This window comes from Lissotriton vulgaris, chromosome 1_1 (assembly GCF_964263255.1).
Source record: "Lissotriton vulgaris chromosome 1_1, aLisVul1.2, whole genome shotgun sequence".
NCBI lineage: Eukaryota > Metazoa > Chordata > Amphibia > Caudata > Salamandridae > Lissotriton > Lissotriton vulgaris.
In genome coordinates, this window is record NC_141685.1 from 661,902,513 (window position 1) to 661,918,187 (window position 15,675).

At 41.1% G+C, this 15,675-nt stretch overlaps 1 protein-coding gene across 4 annotated transcripts in view; it reads left to right on the forward strand.

Moving 5' to 3' along the window:
- The window catches only part of COL11A1 (collagen type XI alpha 1 chain), a 393,450-nt gene that overhangs the window by 251,356 nt on the left and 126,419 nt on the right, over positions 1–15,675 (forward strand). For all 4 annotated transcript variants that reach the window (XM_086954309.1, XM_086954306.1, XM_086954313.1 and 1 more), the window contains 6 exons: positions 57–110; positions 5,169–5,213; positions 6,194–6,247; positions 6,379–6,423; positions 11,971–12,024; positions 14,012–14,065. In XM_086954309.1, the coding sequence (XP_086810435.1) occupies positions 57–110; positions 5,169–5,213; positions 6,194–6,247; positions 6,379–6,423; positions 11,971–12,024; positions 14,012–14,065 (306 nt within the window). The remainder of the gene's footprint in view (positions 1–56; positions 111–5,168; positions 5,214–6,193; positions 6,248–6,378; positions 6,424–11,970; positions 12,025–14,011; positions 14,066–15,675) is intronic.

Genomic DNA, 15,675 nt, shown 5'->3' on the forward strand with positions numbered 1-15,675 from the left:
TGAATAACTTAAGGGCTTGCATTTCACAATTTGTTTCCCTCTCCTTTCCCCTCCAGGGTTCCACCGGTTTCCCAGGATTCCCAGGTGCCAACGGAGAGAAAGGTGCTCGGGTACGACTCGCTGCGTTCCACCAAATCTATTATTATTATTGAAATGTTAACGAGTTGCATTGCCGCGTCCTGCCCTTCAAGGTCCGCCAGAGTCCTTTCATTATCTGCCTTTGATAATGGGAAATGAGTTACGCACAAAATGGAAAACTCCATTTTATCAAATGAAAAGACGAGACCTGACTTTGTTCTGCTTTGTTTATACGACGCAGGTGGAGAAAATGTAATCTGCATTGCTTCTATTCATTCTGTAAATGAGTTGTAGGCCCAGGAAAGGTCACTGCACCGCTATGTGGCGCGAGTGGATGCGATTGGTGGACAGAGCCAATGCACACGTGCTTGTAAAAACATGCATGTGTCCTATACTATGTGTGTAAGTGACTGTGTGTGTTCTTACTTTAATGGTATTCCAGACATAATACAGGCAAGGCATGGAATTGAACTGAGTGGATGTAATGTAGGCTAATATTTTATATGCGCACAGCGGAAATCTTCAACCATTTATGCCCCACTGTTGCATCCATACTCTATTTTGGGTGAGACCAGGGAAGGGAGAAAGAGAGCGGAATTTTTTTAATACTTATTCTCTAGAAAGAGAAGGTGAGGAGAAAAGATAAAAAAAAAAATTAAAAAAGAGGAACAAAGATTTGTCCCTGATACACATCCTGGTGTTTAAAAATGAAAACGGTGCCGAATTTTTAGATATGCTCAGATCCAAATGGGGAAAATTTATGAAGAGCCCGGTGATAAACTCCAAGAAAGGTAGGCACTCAATGAATAGATTATTATATTATTATGTTGTAGAAGATAACAGACTGGAACAAATTGCGCTAATGCAGACATTATTTACACCCAAATACCTATCCAGTCTTCTGGATTCAAATGCCTCTGGGAAAGATACCACCATACCGAGAAATCTATCCTTTGTTTCTTCCTTCTCTTCCCCTTTACGCTGCAAGAAGCCTTCGGACTCTGCGGAGGACTGAAGAGCCACCTGTCTGTTGACACATTGCTGTCAGATATGCAATTGCCTGAAAGAACAGACACTCAGGGACAGGCTTATTAAGTCTTTACACTGCTGCAAAGTCACACAAATTGATGTGAAACTGTGCAAAGTCTTGATAAAGTAGTTACCTTCCAGCACAAAACTTCATTTGCGCTAGGAAGTTGAGCTTAAGGTAGCGCAAGTAGCTCTTTATGCTGATATTTGCCAACTTGCATCAACGGGGCGGTTCATGGATGGTACTTAGGTGATCCAGTGCTACCTCACATGGATTTTGGCTCAAAGCCATGGGGCTTACTTACAAGCCCCTTGCGCTGGCGGTTTGTCACGTTGCATGACGCACCGGCGGCGCAACCTGCTGTCCAATAGTTACAAGGACCCGTAAAGCCACCCTGCATGTGTGCTTGTAAATATCACTCTTTCTCATGCAACCCTTTGCGTGTAAGGGGCGTGACATTGTTGTTGCTGTGGGTGTTCCCTCGCAACACCCATGTATTCCGATGCTTTTCCAGATTTACGAGAAATCATAAACCTGGAAATGCATCAGAATGCTATGCCACCCCAGGGGTAGTAAGGCGCAATGAGGAGAAAGGTTTACATTTCTCCTAGTTTTTTTTCTCTTTAAATGCGTGCTGCATTCTAAGGCACGCACGTAAGGAGAAATTCACCTAAATTGATTGATTTTGTGCAGGAAGGTGTCCCCTCCTGCACAAAAACAATCTCCCCACGACGCAGGCATCCTTGCACCATGGTGCAAGGGTGCCTGTGCCGGCGCGTGGCAGCAGATTGTGCGCCAGCCCAGGGGAAAGTACAGGGATGCAACATATTGTTGGAACTACGTCGCATCCCTGTGCTTTCTTAGTGACTCACTGAGTCACTTTCATTCTAAATATGGCCCCATATCTATATTTTCAGGTTTTGCATTAATATTAATGCTCTCTTGAGACAGGTGTCAAGTAGGAGAAATGAATTTATTTCTTCTATTTCAGATGTATCACGTGCACTGCACTGGACTGCACACATATAAGGGTGAAATGTTTTAACATTTCTCTAAACGGTTTCACAATGGAAGATTACCTCTCTAGTGCAAAACCTATGCTAGACACCATGCACACACCCTTGAACCATGGTGTAAAGGTGTATGCATGGCCCTAGGCAATCTGTTTGTGCATCAGCGCAAGAGAAGAGGTCAGCAGTAGGCCATATACTACATATGGCTCTGCACTGCGTTATTCCACTAGGGCAGCACATCACAACTACTTTGATAGCTACATTTCATTGAGTTATTTTTATATCAAACCTATCACTCAATTTGGGATTTTCATTCAGCCCCGTTCACCTGTACTCCTCCGAAGAGCATCAAAAGTATATAAAAAGTCCTAATGAAATAAAATAGGACCCCATATTATCAATGGGAACAATTCCATATATGAGCAGGAAACACGACATAGAGTTCTCAGTTAAGAATAATAATTATTTGCAATTCTGGGCTCTATGTCATCCAGATTGTGTCTGCGTTCCATTACAGACTCATAAAGTTATTCCATAACTACATGAGAACTTGTGGTAAGACATTGACCATCAGCAATGAGGTAGAAATAGAGCTGAGGCCAATGAGAGGCCATGAGCAAGGCAAGCAGTGGTTTGTTCTTAGGCAGAACTGACAAAGCCTTCTTTACCCAATGTGAAACCACACTGCTGAAGCACAACATTCATTCTTTCACAATGACTCTTACGACTCCCGCCAGCTTAAGAGAAAAGTCACCATTGCTTAAAGAAACCGGCACATTTGGAAAACAGCTTGGAAATGCTGTGCTAGTGCTGTCCTAGGCCATCATTGACTGATGCATTAGAGTAACTCATGCATCAAAGGCCTTTGGACTAAATGCTGATAAGGAATGCACTGCATTGATTGAGAAAATGAATGCTGCATAACTTAAATTAATTTCGAAAAGGTATTAGTAATATCAACTTCTCTTAAAACCTTTCCTTCAATGCATACAGCAACCTAAATCCGACACGCTATTTTGCTTTAAAAAAACACATCTCTCCCGAGCATGAGACCGGGAGAGTGCTAACCAAGTCAGACAGCGAGACATGGTGCCTCAAGCAGCCTTCTGGTCTCCTTGTCTTCCGTTTCCTCTTTTCATGCTCGCTTGGCCTTTTTCCCCTCGAACCAAGCTGCCAAGCTGCATTCCATTCCGAGGCAACATTTGCAAATCTAGATGTTTATTACTCCGGAAATCCAGCCATGCCCTCCTCATGGGTGCGCGCCTTGTGGCAACAAACAACAACTGTTGTGCAGAACTACCCTAAAAAAAGACTAAAAAGTCTGTATGAAAAAAGCATCTTGCGGAAGCTTGTTCATCATCTTGTATGCATGACTTGTACAAGTGTGAAAAATGTCTAGAAAAGGCATATGAAGGCGTTTGCTTTATAAGGAAATAACAGCTAGATTCATCAAAGAACCGTTTTGCGAGTATTTAATAGCGATTCAAAAGGAATCGCTATTAAGGACTTGCAAAACGGGATTCATGTAGGAATTGCAAAAAATATTGCGATTCCTACATCTTCCTTATTTGCGATTAGCAAATTGCTAATCGCAAATAAGAAATAACTCCCCATTCATTCCTAGGGAATAAAGGCCCATAGGAATGAATGGGGAGTATCGAGTATTCCTTATTTGCCATTAGCAATTAGCTAATCGCAAATAAGATAGCGATTTCAAGGGTGCCAGGGGTGTCCAAAGGACACCCTGTAGCACCCCTGAAATGCAAATTTACACAGGTGTTGCGCACACACATGTCCAAAGGACATGTGTGTGTTTAACATGCAACAGAGAAAAATGCACTAAAGTGCTTTTTTTCTATTTTTTCGCTATTTACCACAAAGTCAGACTTCGTGGTAAATAGCGACCAAATATTGCGTATTCGCAATTTCAAATTGGTTAATGAATTGCATTTAAGGAATCTCTAATTCTCAGAATCTGGCCCTTTGCGAGTGCAATTTAGCTTGATGAATCTAGCTGTAAATTTCCACATCCACGCTCACACACACACGCATGCGCCCACTTGAATCACTCACCCACACGAACAAATTTACACACAAACGCACGCTCCCACATTCTCCCTACCTTCACACACACGCACACATACACACACACTATTGCAACACCTTTTCGACACAATGTGTATCTTTGTGGTTGAGAGAGCTCTAGCTGCAATGACGCTTTTACCTGCACACATTTGTCAAGGGCAATTATAAGCTCTTCTCTTTTCATGGTCACTGCAACACAGAGGGACAAGTACAGCAAGCAGTGCAGATGAAACACGGCCATCCTGGGAGCAGGGCGAACCAGGTTCCACATTTCTTGTTTGGAGTTCCGCAGCGCGTTGTTTGGTGACATTTGAGCGTGCTGTCAAGGCAGATCAAGGAAGCAGCGGCTTACTCGAGCTAGTTAGAGGACAAGTGCCCAAAGCATTCTTTTCCGAGTAGCATGCTCGTGGGGGGTTCCTAAAGTTGCATTTCGACAGCAGGGAGGAGGTCTGCTTGAAAGACTCCAGCGTGCTTCTGATGTGCAGGTTTAAGTGAATGCATGCTGACTCGCCTGTCATTCTGCCAAAGTGGTTTAGACAACTTAATTTGGCTCAGATTAACATATAAGATTGCTCCTAAAATGTCTGTGGGATCATAAGTACTACACTATTGTAATATCTTACCATATTTTTATATTCACATTTAAATATAGATTGATGTCATGTGAATATGTTATAAAATGGCTTTGGCATGGGATTTATCGTGATATTTGTGGTGCAGCCCTATTGCTAGAAACCTATCTATAGCCCATTTTGCAATATGACTGTGCAAATTATTGCTGCCTGCCCCACTGCATTTATGCAACAGTGTCTCTGTTGACAGTAGCCTCACAAGCATTAAGCTTCACAATAAAATTGTGAACCCTTTAGACTCGCGACGAACTAAGACGTCTCCGCAAATGATTAATATTGTTTTGTTTGTTTTTTGTGTCACTAAGATTACTATTATATGTTCTTCCATAGGGTGTTGCTGGCAAACCAGGCCCAAGGGGACAACGAGGTCCAACGGTGGGTAACATTTTCTTTATGTGCTTGCTTTTCAGTTGCTGATCTGCCATCGTCAATTCCCCACAAAGGGCAAGAGAGCAGGACAGTACCATTAGACTGATATTTAGTGACATGTATTTTAAATAACGGGCTTATTGAAGATAATATATGCTAGCACTAGTGGTGCAGGGTAAAAAAAATAACAACCTCAGTCTCATTTTATCAGTGGACATTGGTTCTAGCCATCTGAACCAGAGTCGGTTCAAGGTCAATCATGCAATGGTCCAAGGTCATTGGAAAATTGTGTACTTTAATGCACTGCCTTATTGTGTCCTACAGTATCTAAATTACCACAATAAGCTGGAGGTTCTCTTTTAACCATGTCTCTTTCTTTATGAAAGAAAGGCCTTTGTCTTGGACAGATAGTATTTTATTTAGGTGGTGGGAAAAGCCGGAGTTGAGAATGGTCACATAAAGTAATCCATCTTCTGTCAGGCAAGTGGAAAAACAAGCAAAGTGGCATTTTCATTCGCCCACAGAGTAGTCTCTACATGGGTGCTTAATGAAGAGGCCTGTTGCAAACAATGTCAGAGGTCGCCAGGTCATTACACCCCAGTTGAGCTCTGCCAGTCTCTCACTGACTCGTCCAAAAATTAGAATAGAAAATGCAATGAGTAAAAGTCCTTCCAGCAGGCTCATAATACCAAAGGACTGCAGAGGGAGGGATTGTAGTATAATTACATGGGGCAAACCCTTGTCTTTAGCACTCACTAAGTGGTGCTGAGTGTTGTGTTTTTCTCGAAGGCTGAACCTTCTGATAGATGACACATTGCTGATTTGCTGTTAATGGGTCTTAGCTGTCACCCAATGACAAAGACCACTCATCTATAGCTCCCACCTAGGAAGGTCCACATTTCTGTTGTTCATAAAACATTTGATTACTTTTTTTACGATCCACAGCTAAAATGCACATGTAAACAACTGCTTTGTCTCACCTACAGGGTCCACGTGGTTCTAGAGGTCCAAGAGGTCCAACCGGAAAACCAGGCCCTAAGGTAAATATTATGGAGTAATACACACTTGTGATAGTGATCGAACTCACGTGGCAGCATATTATGTTTCAATTAACCATACCAGTCAGCGTGCACAGACCTCACCTTCCTTTTGTTTATTTGTCATTTTCTAGGGTACTGCGGGCAACGATGGTCCTCCTGGCCCGCCTGGTGAAAGTGTGAGTAACTAAAAGTGAATGTCTTTTAAAAGCTGTTAGAAATGATTTGAGTATGCTTTTGTATTTCTGTAGATAATCATACCCCATTGTGAGTCTGCCATGGGGTAAATGCCATGAAATAAATGCTTCATACCTCTGTGATGTAAATAAGATTTTAAGCACACTGCCATTTTGCAAAATTTGATAGCTAAAATCCTGAGTCTGTACTCCAAGTGTGATGTACTACATGTTTGTCAATGGGCTTGACCAGACTAGGTCTTTAAGGATGATTTCTCTGTGCTATACCATATGATTTACACTGCCCGAATATTATATGTTGATGTACACACCCACTTTTCTACAGTTTGACTTTATTTCCAACTCTTGAATAATGACTGAACACTTCCTAAAAACACAACAATTTTTATTGTTGCTAATTATTAGTGACAATTCCCTCTACTTGTCAAATATGCCGCAAGAGATTTAGAGGACTTTTCACAAACTTTTTTAGTACATGTAGTAGCAATGCTATATTGCTACATATATTCTAAACATGGTATTCACTAGCCTACTTCTTGAGGCCTATGTCTCCGCCTCTCTACCTCAATTGTGGAGGTCTCTGCACATTTATGTCTATGTTTTAGTAGTATTTGAGGGATCACAAGGGTGGCATGTAAATGGGAATATTTTCCACAAATGGCAGGAGTTTAGGATTGAATAAGTAGGGGTTTACAGAGGGTTACGGGGAAAGAGGGGATAAGAGGGACATGCACCCAACCACAAAATCCTAAGCCGATTACTATTCGCAAACAGCACTTCTATAGTTACTATTAACAACAAGCATTGTCAAAGCCATTCGGTCTCATCTATGCAAGAGCACCTATTGGCTTTGTGATGTGTTTTAACCATGTGGTATACCAGCGTGGCTGCTGTTCAGCATAGCTAAAAGTTAGTGGCATAGAGGAAAGTGCTGTGGAGTGGAGTGGCATACAGTTGAGTAGAGTGGAGTAGGGTGTCATGGAGTGCCGTAGAGTGGTGAGCCATAGAGAGGAGTGTCATAGAGTGGAGTATTTTAGAGTGCAGTATCATGGAGTAGAGTGGAGTGGAATAGAGTGAAGTAGAGTGGCATATCGTGAAGTAGAGTGCAGTGTTGTGGAGTAGAGTTGGGTGTAGTGGTGTAAAGTGGAGAGGTATAGAGTAGAGGGGCATAGAGTGGAGTAGGGTGTCATAGATTGGAGTGGCATGAATTGGCGTAGAGTGGGGTGGTATAGAGTGGAGTGGAGTAGAGTAGAGTGGTGGAGTAGTGTGTTGTAGAGTGCAGGGGAGTAAAGTGGAGGGGCTTAGAGTGTGGAGCAAAGTGGCTTGGAGTGGTGTAGAGGGGATTTTGTAGAGTGGAGTAGTGTTGTAAAGTGGAGTGGCATAGAGTAGAGGGGTATAGAGTGGAGGGGAATATAGTTGAATAGTAGAGTGGAGTTGCATACAATGGATTAGAGCAGAGGCTTCTAGAGTGGGGTGGCATAGAATGGAGTGGAGCAGAGAAGAGGGTTGTATTAGAGAGTGTCCTAGAGTGTAGCGTTGTAAAGTAGAATGTAGTGTTGTATAGTGGAGTGTTATACAGTGGAGTGGCATTAAGTGGAGTAGAGTGGAGTGGGGCATTGTAGAGTGGTGTAAAGTGTTGTAGATTGGAATAACGTGTAATAGAGTGGAGTAGAGTGGTGTTGAATGGTGTAGAGTGGTGTAGAGTGGGTTAGAGTGGTGTAGAGTGTTGTAGAGTGGCATAGAGAGGAATGATGGAGAGTGTCTCAGAATGGAGGGGCGTACAAGTGCCTCGAATGGAGTAAAGTGTCATTGAGTGGAATGGCACAGAGTAGAGTATGCATGGTATGGTAGTGCTCTGCCATTATAGACAACACATGTTCAATTAAAATGACCATTGCATTTGCACAGACACAGTTTTATTACTAAAACTATACAGCTCACAAACAATATTGTGTGGCAATGACCTCACCCAGTGTATTGATTTGGTTTAATCGTATTAAAACATTTGTTTCCAGCACACTTCAGAATTGTAATAAATGTGCTTCATGTGTGCTTTTCTAATTCTGATATATTCTGAAATATTTGGAAAGATCATTTACATTTTGTTGTGTGCTAGAAAAAAAACTTTCCTTTCACACACCTAGATTGTCAGATAAATCCTCTCACTTCGAAATCAGAGAAAGTAAAGTACACACCATTTTTCCTCTGAAGGCAGCCCGCCAGTTGACCTCTGTCTTTGAATTCACATCAAATGTGACAAGATAAGAACAACATTTATAGGCCTAGAACGGTTTATAGAAAGGGAACACTTGTCGAAGACTGCAGTAAACAGGCTAAGCTCCACGGAAAGGACAAAGACAGACTAGACAGCCTAAACCCTAAAACAAATAAAGCCAGCAAATAGATAGCAAACAAATGTGAGTTCCAAGTTACAAAGCTAGTGGTAAGAAATGGGTGGAATGCATTCTCAGGTCAGCTTTCAGAATGCCACTGAGATGTTTTTAGCAACTGGACATCTGCACTGTCAGGGAGGCTTCGACCTAAAAAAGGGCCCAAGACAGTAATACATTTACTCCACCGCAGAACTGGAGAAAGTCCAGCACCACACATTTCCAACCCATTGTATTGCAACATATCCGCCTGTAGAAAATAATGAAGGTAGGCAATTAAAATAATATTAAACTAAATGAATTGAATTCAACCTTTTAATTTAAGGCTAACATGTATAAATATTAAATACATGAATATGAATTTATTCTAAAATATTTTAGTAACCATTTTTTAATTTAAAAATAAATGAAAACATTGGTTTAAATAATTAAACTGAGTGAAATGTATTCATGGCCATGTGTGTCTAGGGTTAGGATAGGACTGGACAGCTGTAACTCCTGAGAAGACGTCTATTGTTACAGGCTTAAACATAGCAACCTAGTAGTTTCCACTTTTTGGCCTGAAACATTTGCAGCTTGGTAAATTGCAACACCCATTTAAAGCACTATTTTTACAGGAGTTGCGGAAATGAGTATGTTAGAGAAAAAAGACAGTCAGATTTTTCACCCAACACACGTAAAGTCAAACTTGCATTTTCTTGGTAAGAAAGACATAGTAAATAACGGGGCATGCAAATAATGTGGCACCAAAATCACATTATGCCCATTTTCAGTGCAAAATTAGGATTTTTCACTATTTATTGCACACAATAAGTAATGAAACTCAGGATACAGTTATTTATTGGATGCAATAAATAAAAAAAGTAATTACAACAGAATCATATTTGAGGCGAATTATATTCTGCTGGTGGTATTTATCACTTCTTGTGAAGTAAATTAGGGAGACGCTGTGGGTAATTTGAAAAGGTTAGATTGTACATGTGTTGCACATATACCGAGGACAAGCAAATACAATTGCTACAGAAAACACGATACAATTAAAAGAATCTACATTCAGATGTTAAGTAATAAAGAGATGTAACTGTGAGCCCAGAGAGGATGCATTCTGACAATGTGGCATTGAGACACTGTACCACAAAAAACATTAAAAATGCCTCTGCTTGCATAATCCAAATAGGCCGAGGTACCTAACGCATTATGAACCACTAGATGCTAAAATAAACGGACTCTTTAGGTAATGTTGATGGCAGAAGCAATTTTGGACACAGAGACCACTTGCAACCTATCCCGTTGCTCAGACAAATACTTAGGAGCTTACACCAGACAAAGTGATACAGACTGCCAGTGGTTTTAATGTCACGTGTATCAGAGAGTATGTGGCACCCTTGTTGTTCTGGAACACTCTGCTCACCATATACTTCAATGACATATCTATCCATCACTTCTGGGTGTAAAGCAGCACTGAGAAAATACGATAGATTACAAACTGTGTGCGTTAGCTAGACTTAAAATATAGACTATGTAATGTCTTACCAACAGTGATGCAAAATTTACCCATTTGAACAAGAGAACAAACTACCTATTGATTTAAGGAACACAACTCCTCTCCAGGGTCTAGCACGTCCACACCCACCTGCCCCACAGCTCAACTCTTAATAGCTTGGCTGGCCTTTTGGATTGGCCAGTCAAAATCAGGAATGTCCCCAATGAAATTCAACTGAGCTGTGCAGGCGACGGCAAGGAAGGGGACAAAGAGAAGACATGTCTGCATCGACTACAGATTACAACGAATAGCCAGTCTCCTGCTCACTTGCTTGTGGTGATGCTGAGCAGTTGGCACTTTGTTACAGCGCAGGTCTTTAGAAGCCATACCAAAAGGGGCATAGTGGAGGTACTGAAAGCTATATGCCACTGCTAAAGCCTCGGTTTGAGAGAGAGCTTGTGATCACAGTTTCAGAGCAAAATGCAGGACGACCAGTTACATTCCATCTACACGTTTTCCATGCAGTCTTTGCCGTTGCTGTACATTTTTACACTAACATAGCACATTGGCTATTATTGAACGTAATTTAAGATATTAATTAAATAAATGCGACACGGGAACAGCCACTGAGAGAAATTATAAAAAGACTGCCAGTCTTATTCACATTTCTTGAGAGAATGCATTGTCATGCTTGAGTTTTACAGCAGCCCCCTAATTTTAAGTGCAGCCAACATTTTACAATTTGGCACAATGCCACCTGAAAAGAATTTCGATCATGGGAAATTAAGCACACAAATTGTTTTCCAATGTTTACCGAGCACTGCAGATGTTATGGTTGTGGTAGGCAAAGTCATTAGCACCCGGATGAAATGTGTTTAACCTCTTTCCTTTGCCTTTGACCCACTTGCCTTCTTAAAGTCAAATGTTTAATGCTTAATATCTCCCTATAGACCACGAGAGCAGAGCAATTACTGAAGTCATTTCTAATTGGGATCCAGGTGTATTCAAAATGGATTCCGTCTCTCCTAAATGCAGCTGAATATGTTGTTAATTATTTGGGATGTAAACAGCAATTTAATATTTATCATATTGGTAACCAACGCATTAGTAATAGCCCTCATGAACAAATTGAAGCCGGATATGTTCCAAAACGAGAACGAACTGCAGTTTCATCTGTTCTTGAAAACCAACATTTTGTCTTACAGCGCTGAAGAAGTACACAAAATGCATTCCATTCATCAATTTGGTTGTTGGTAGCTTGGGATATTTGCCCACTGTACAGTTTAAAACATGTGCACTACATGTCATGGCCATTCATAAGGTCGCTTGGCAAATCAACTAAATTAGGGTTGGCGCTTACACTAATCGAGTATATTCTATGCTTCTATATTACTGCTCTGCCACGTCATTGTTTTTTGCTTTTATGGGATTATTTCTATGCTACATGCTGGCGTTCCAATAATTGACAGTTCTTAAACTGTGCAGCTTGCTTGTTTGCTGTGCGGCATTAAGCAGAACCATCATGCATTTTAGTCATAGCAATTGCTGACAAAGCAGCATGTTAAATGTATGGTCATATTTCAGTCCCCAAAGTACACTGTCAATGTATATATGATGCCAACTGCGTCCTTAACTTTCCATATGTTTGTATTTTAGGGACCTCAAGGGCCTCAGGGCCCCGTTGGCTTTCCTGGACCGAAGGGCCCCCCTGTAAGTATATAGCACTACCCGCTTTTATTGAATGACTCCAATCAGACAACACTGTTTGAAACATTTCAGATGAATCGTCCAGGAACTTTATAGATGATTTACTGAATTCGAAATAAAGCAAGCCTTTTTGATTAGTTTACTATTTAACTGAAAGCAAACCCAATGTGTTTAGTCGTTTGAGGTATCCGAGCAAGAACTCTTTCGTGTGACCAAACCCAGGGTACGGAACCTACAGAGACTATAAATAAATGTGTGGTCATTATTTTCCTTGGTGAATGTTATTAGACAGAATCTGAAGAATTGCCTTTGAAAAAGGCAGGCACGGATGATACTGTAAGAGCGGTGGGGCAGGGCGTGGGAGGGGCAAGGCGGGGGGGGGGGGGGAGATTCAACAGATGGGAAAATAAAAATGAATAAATAAATAAAACCAATTACCTTCAGTCCGCCGCATCGCCGACTCTGCGATGCGACGAGTGTCAGGTAAGTGGTTTTATTTATTTATTTACATTTTCCTATCCTGTTGTCTGTCGACTTCCCTCGTCCCATCCCACCTCGCCCCACCATTCTTACCGGTATCGGCTGCACCTGCACCTGAAAGACAAAGTAGCTAAGAACGTAAAAAAGGGCAGTCTACGGTAAACTACAGTAAACAATGGGCTGTCAGGCTCTATCTTTAAAATATTGTGGCCCCGATTTACTTAAAGGGAAAGTAACACAGCGCTGCAACTAATAATGCTGTGCTGCATTGCATGAAAGGGAGAGAGGAGAACACCGCCATATCTACTAAGGAGCGGCCCCGTTTTCTTCTATTCCTGTGCTTGGGCACTTTAGGCTGCCATGCACCAACACACACACTCTTGCGCCATAGTCCAAGCATGTGTGACTTCTGTAAGGAATAGTTTTTGTACTGGAAGGGGACCCTTTCAGTGCAAAAACTATCTTTTAACACTTTTCCTACTTTGAATGTGCATTGTACGATGCTGCGTGCATGCAAAGTAAGAAAAGCGAGGAGGGACTCATTGTGTCTGCTTCGAGGATGCGTATGATTTTCATGCAAAGCCCTATCTATGATTGTTAGTAGATAAGGATATGCATCAAAACACATGGGTGGTTGGATTGGAACACTCATGCCACACCCTTGGAATGCCCCCTTGACGCAATGTAACCCAAGGCAGAGCATTGTGCAATGTTGCATTACTTTGGGAAGCTATCCAACAAAAATCCTGATTTGCATTGGGGAGTAAATCCCCACATAACACTTTGCCATGTGTTTTGTTACAGAAGTAATGCACGTAAGTAATGCAAGCCCAGCACAATGTGTTAGCAAATCTAGGCCTGTGAAATTTAACTCATGGTTACCTAAAGGTAGTTTAACTATTGTCACAAACTGAAGTAATGTTATTACTAGAATAGTAGCTTGCGGCACAGAGACATGTGGACCCAGATACTCCTTTGAGAAGAAATTTATTTTATGACAATATAAACTATAATATCCAAGGCTCATCACAGGGCTCAAACAAATTAGATCCGCTTAAAAGAGCTTGGGTCAAATGTACAGTCTAATTATCATGTCTGCCAATGTGAATAAAGTTCTGCATGCAGAAATGCTTATATATTTCAGTGTTTCTGAAATTGTTTGATTTTTCCAGCTTACTACAATACTCCTGGAATTCTTTCTGAATTCCAAGCAAATCAGGTATATGCTCCTATTGCAAGAGTAACCGCAGCTGTACCAGATTTCTGAGTTTTCTTCACGGGCCCATCGAGACTCTGTTAAAAAATTCTGTTTTCCTCAAAAACCTGATGAAATTGGACCTTATATACAACTTTACCAGACTGAAACGTGTATTGAAAGCGTTGCATGTTGTTCAGAGTAAATGAATTCATGTCTCAGAGTGAAACCTAATGCACGTATTTTTATCCTAATAGAATGTCATTTTCTAGCCAGAATAGCACTGAGTAATTCTGTTTGTCTCTGTAATTTCAGGGACCACCTGGAAAGGATGGATTGCCTGGCCACCCTGGGCAGCGAGGAGAAACTGTAAGTATATCTATTCAAGCTTTGGATTTAAGCTGTTGCACACCTGGTCGCCTCACTGAGGGGCTTCTTTTTGTAAACATTTATGCTCGGGTAGGAGAAGATGTTTCAAGGCTTTGGGCCCAGTATGGCAGCATAAAGAGATACATGTTTTTGTACCTGAGTTGATTTGTTTATCGAAAGCAGCCATCTTTTCAAGCTCAGCGGGGCAGGTGTCAAACAGCTTAATATTGTGCCTTGTCTGCAAGGTAGAAATCCTATTGATTGCGTGCCAGAATGAAAAGCCTGGCACTTAGCATAAGAATGCCATGCAATTCAAAACAACAGCCTATTAAAGGAGGTGAAGGAGGCGTTTCAGCAAATGTACATTACCGCTTGCCCTTCTCGCTGAGTGTCATATCACATTGGCGCAAAACGCAGCACTGCGTGCCAACACTGAGAGCCAAGCCCCTATAAGCACGGTCCGGAGGGACTCAACAGGAAGGCTGAGCAGATTGTTCGCGTTTACTAGATGGCATCTGTTGGAAGGCACATGCCACTCCATGCTGGCACCAGAAATTGCAGGCACAAGAAGCATTATATCCATTCTCGATATTGTAAGACCGTATGGTTCCCTAAAGTCAGCTTCATAATGTCTTTAATGGTGCACTTCCCACTTTACAACTTCATATCCTAGTGCTGCATTTCCTTTATTTGATGAAAAAGGTGCTTAGAAGCTGAAAAAAAATGGCTTGAAGAGGGAGCAAAAATAAGGCATGAATGCTTCCAATTAAAGGTCACAAATTCATGTAAAGCGTTATATAGTTGATTAGTATTTGATAATGCCCACACATAAAGTGGCCATATGCCCTGAATGGGAATAGGATACATTTATCTATATTCACCTATCACTTCTCTCTCGCTCTAAAATTACTCAGTCTTGTAGTACTCGTTCCTGTTGTTGTTATAGCAACAGGAAACAGTACCACGAGACTGAGGATTCTTACCACTAGGCAGAAGTGAAAGGTACATTCAGCTAAATACATCTTAATGAGAATTTCTCTGAATTCATCCTGTTAATTTCCCAAGAAAGAATAATGCCACAGAATACTTGATAGATAACTATGTATTCATTTACATAATAATACCATTTGTATTGCACCAAGGCACAAAGCCTCAAATCCACTTATGGGCGCTTTGAGACAAATTAAATGGGGCCTAAGTTAAATTGAGTGGATATTGGTGATAATAGAGTTTTCTAAAGATTTCTGCCAGTTAAGGCCTGAACATGAAGTCAGCTTGTAAGATAACGATGGCGTGTTAATACTTACTACTAAAATATACACTTCGAAGAAAGAAAAAGAATGCAATCCAGTCAGTGGCTTATCTATATAGCCTAGTCAAAAAATAATGGCCCAATAATATGAGAAATTAAAATAATTTTTAGTTTTGGGTCAAATTCAACACCTATCTGAGAAAAGTAGTGACTCATGGGTCTCTTGTAAAAAGCCTTTTTGTGATTACAAACCTTGCAATTTTCAAAACCAACAGGTTTGCAAATGGAATGGGACTTTCTTTATTGGTTAATGCCTTCTCATGAGTCATAAAAGTTTGGGCCCCTTCCCCATGGAGAA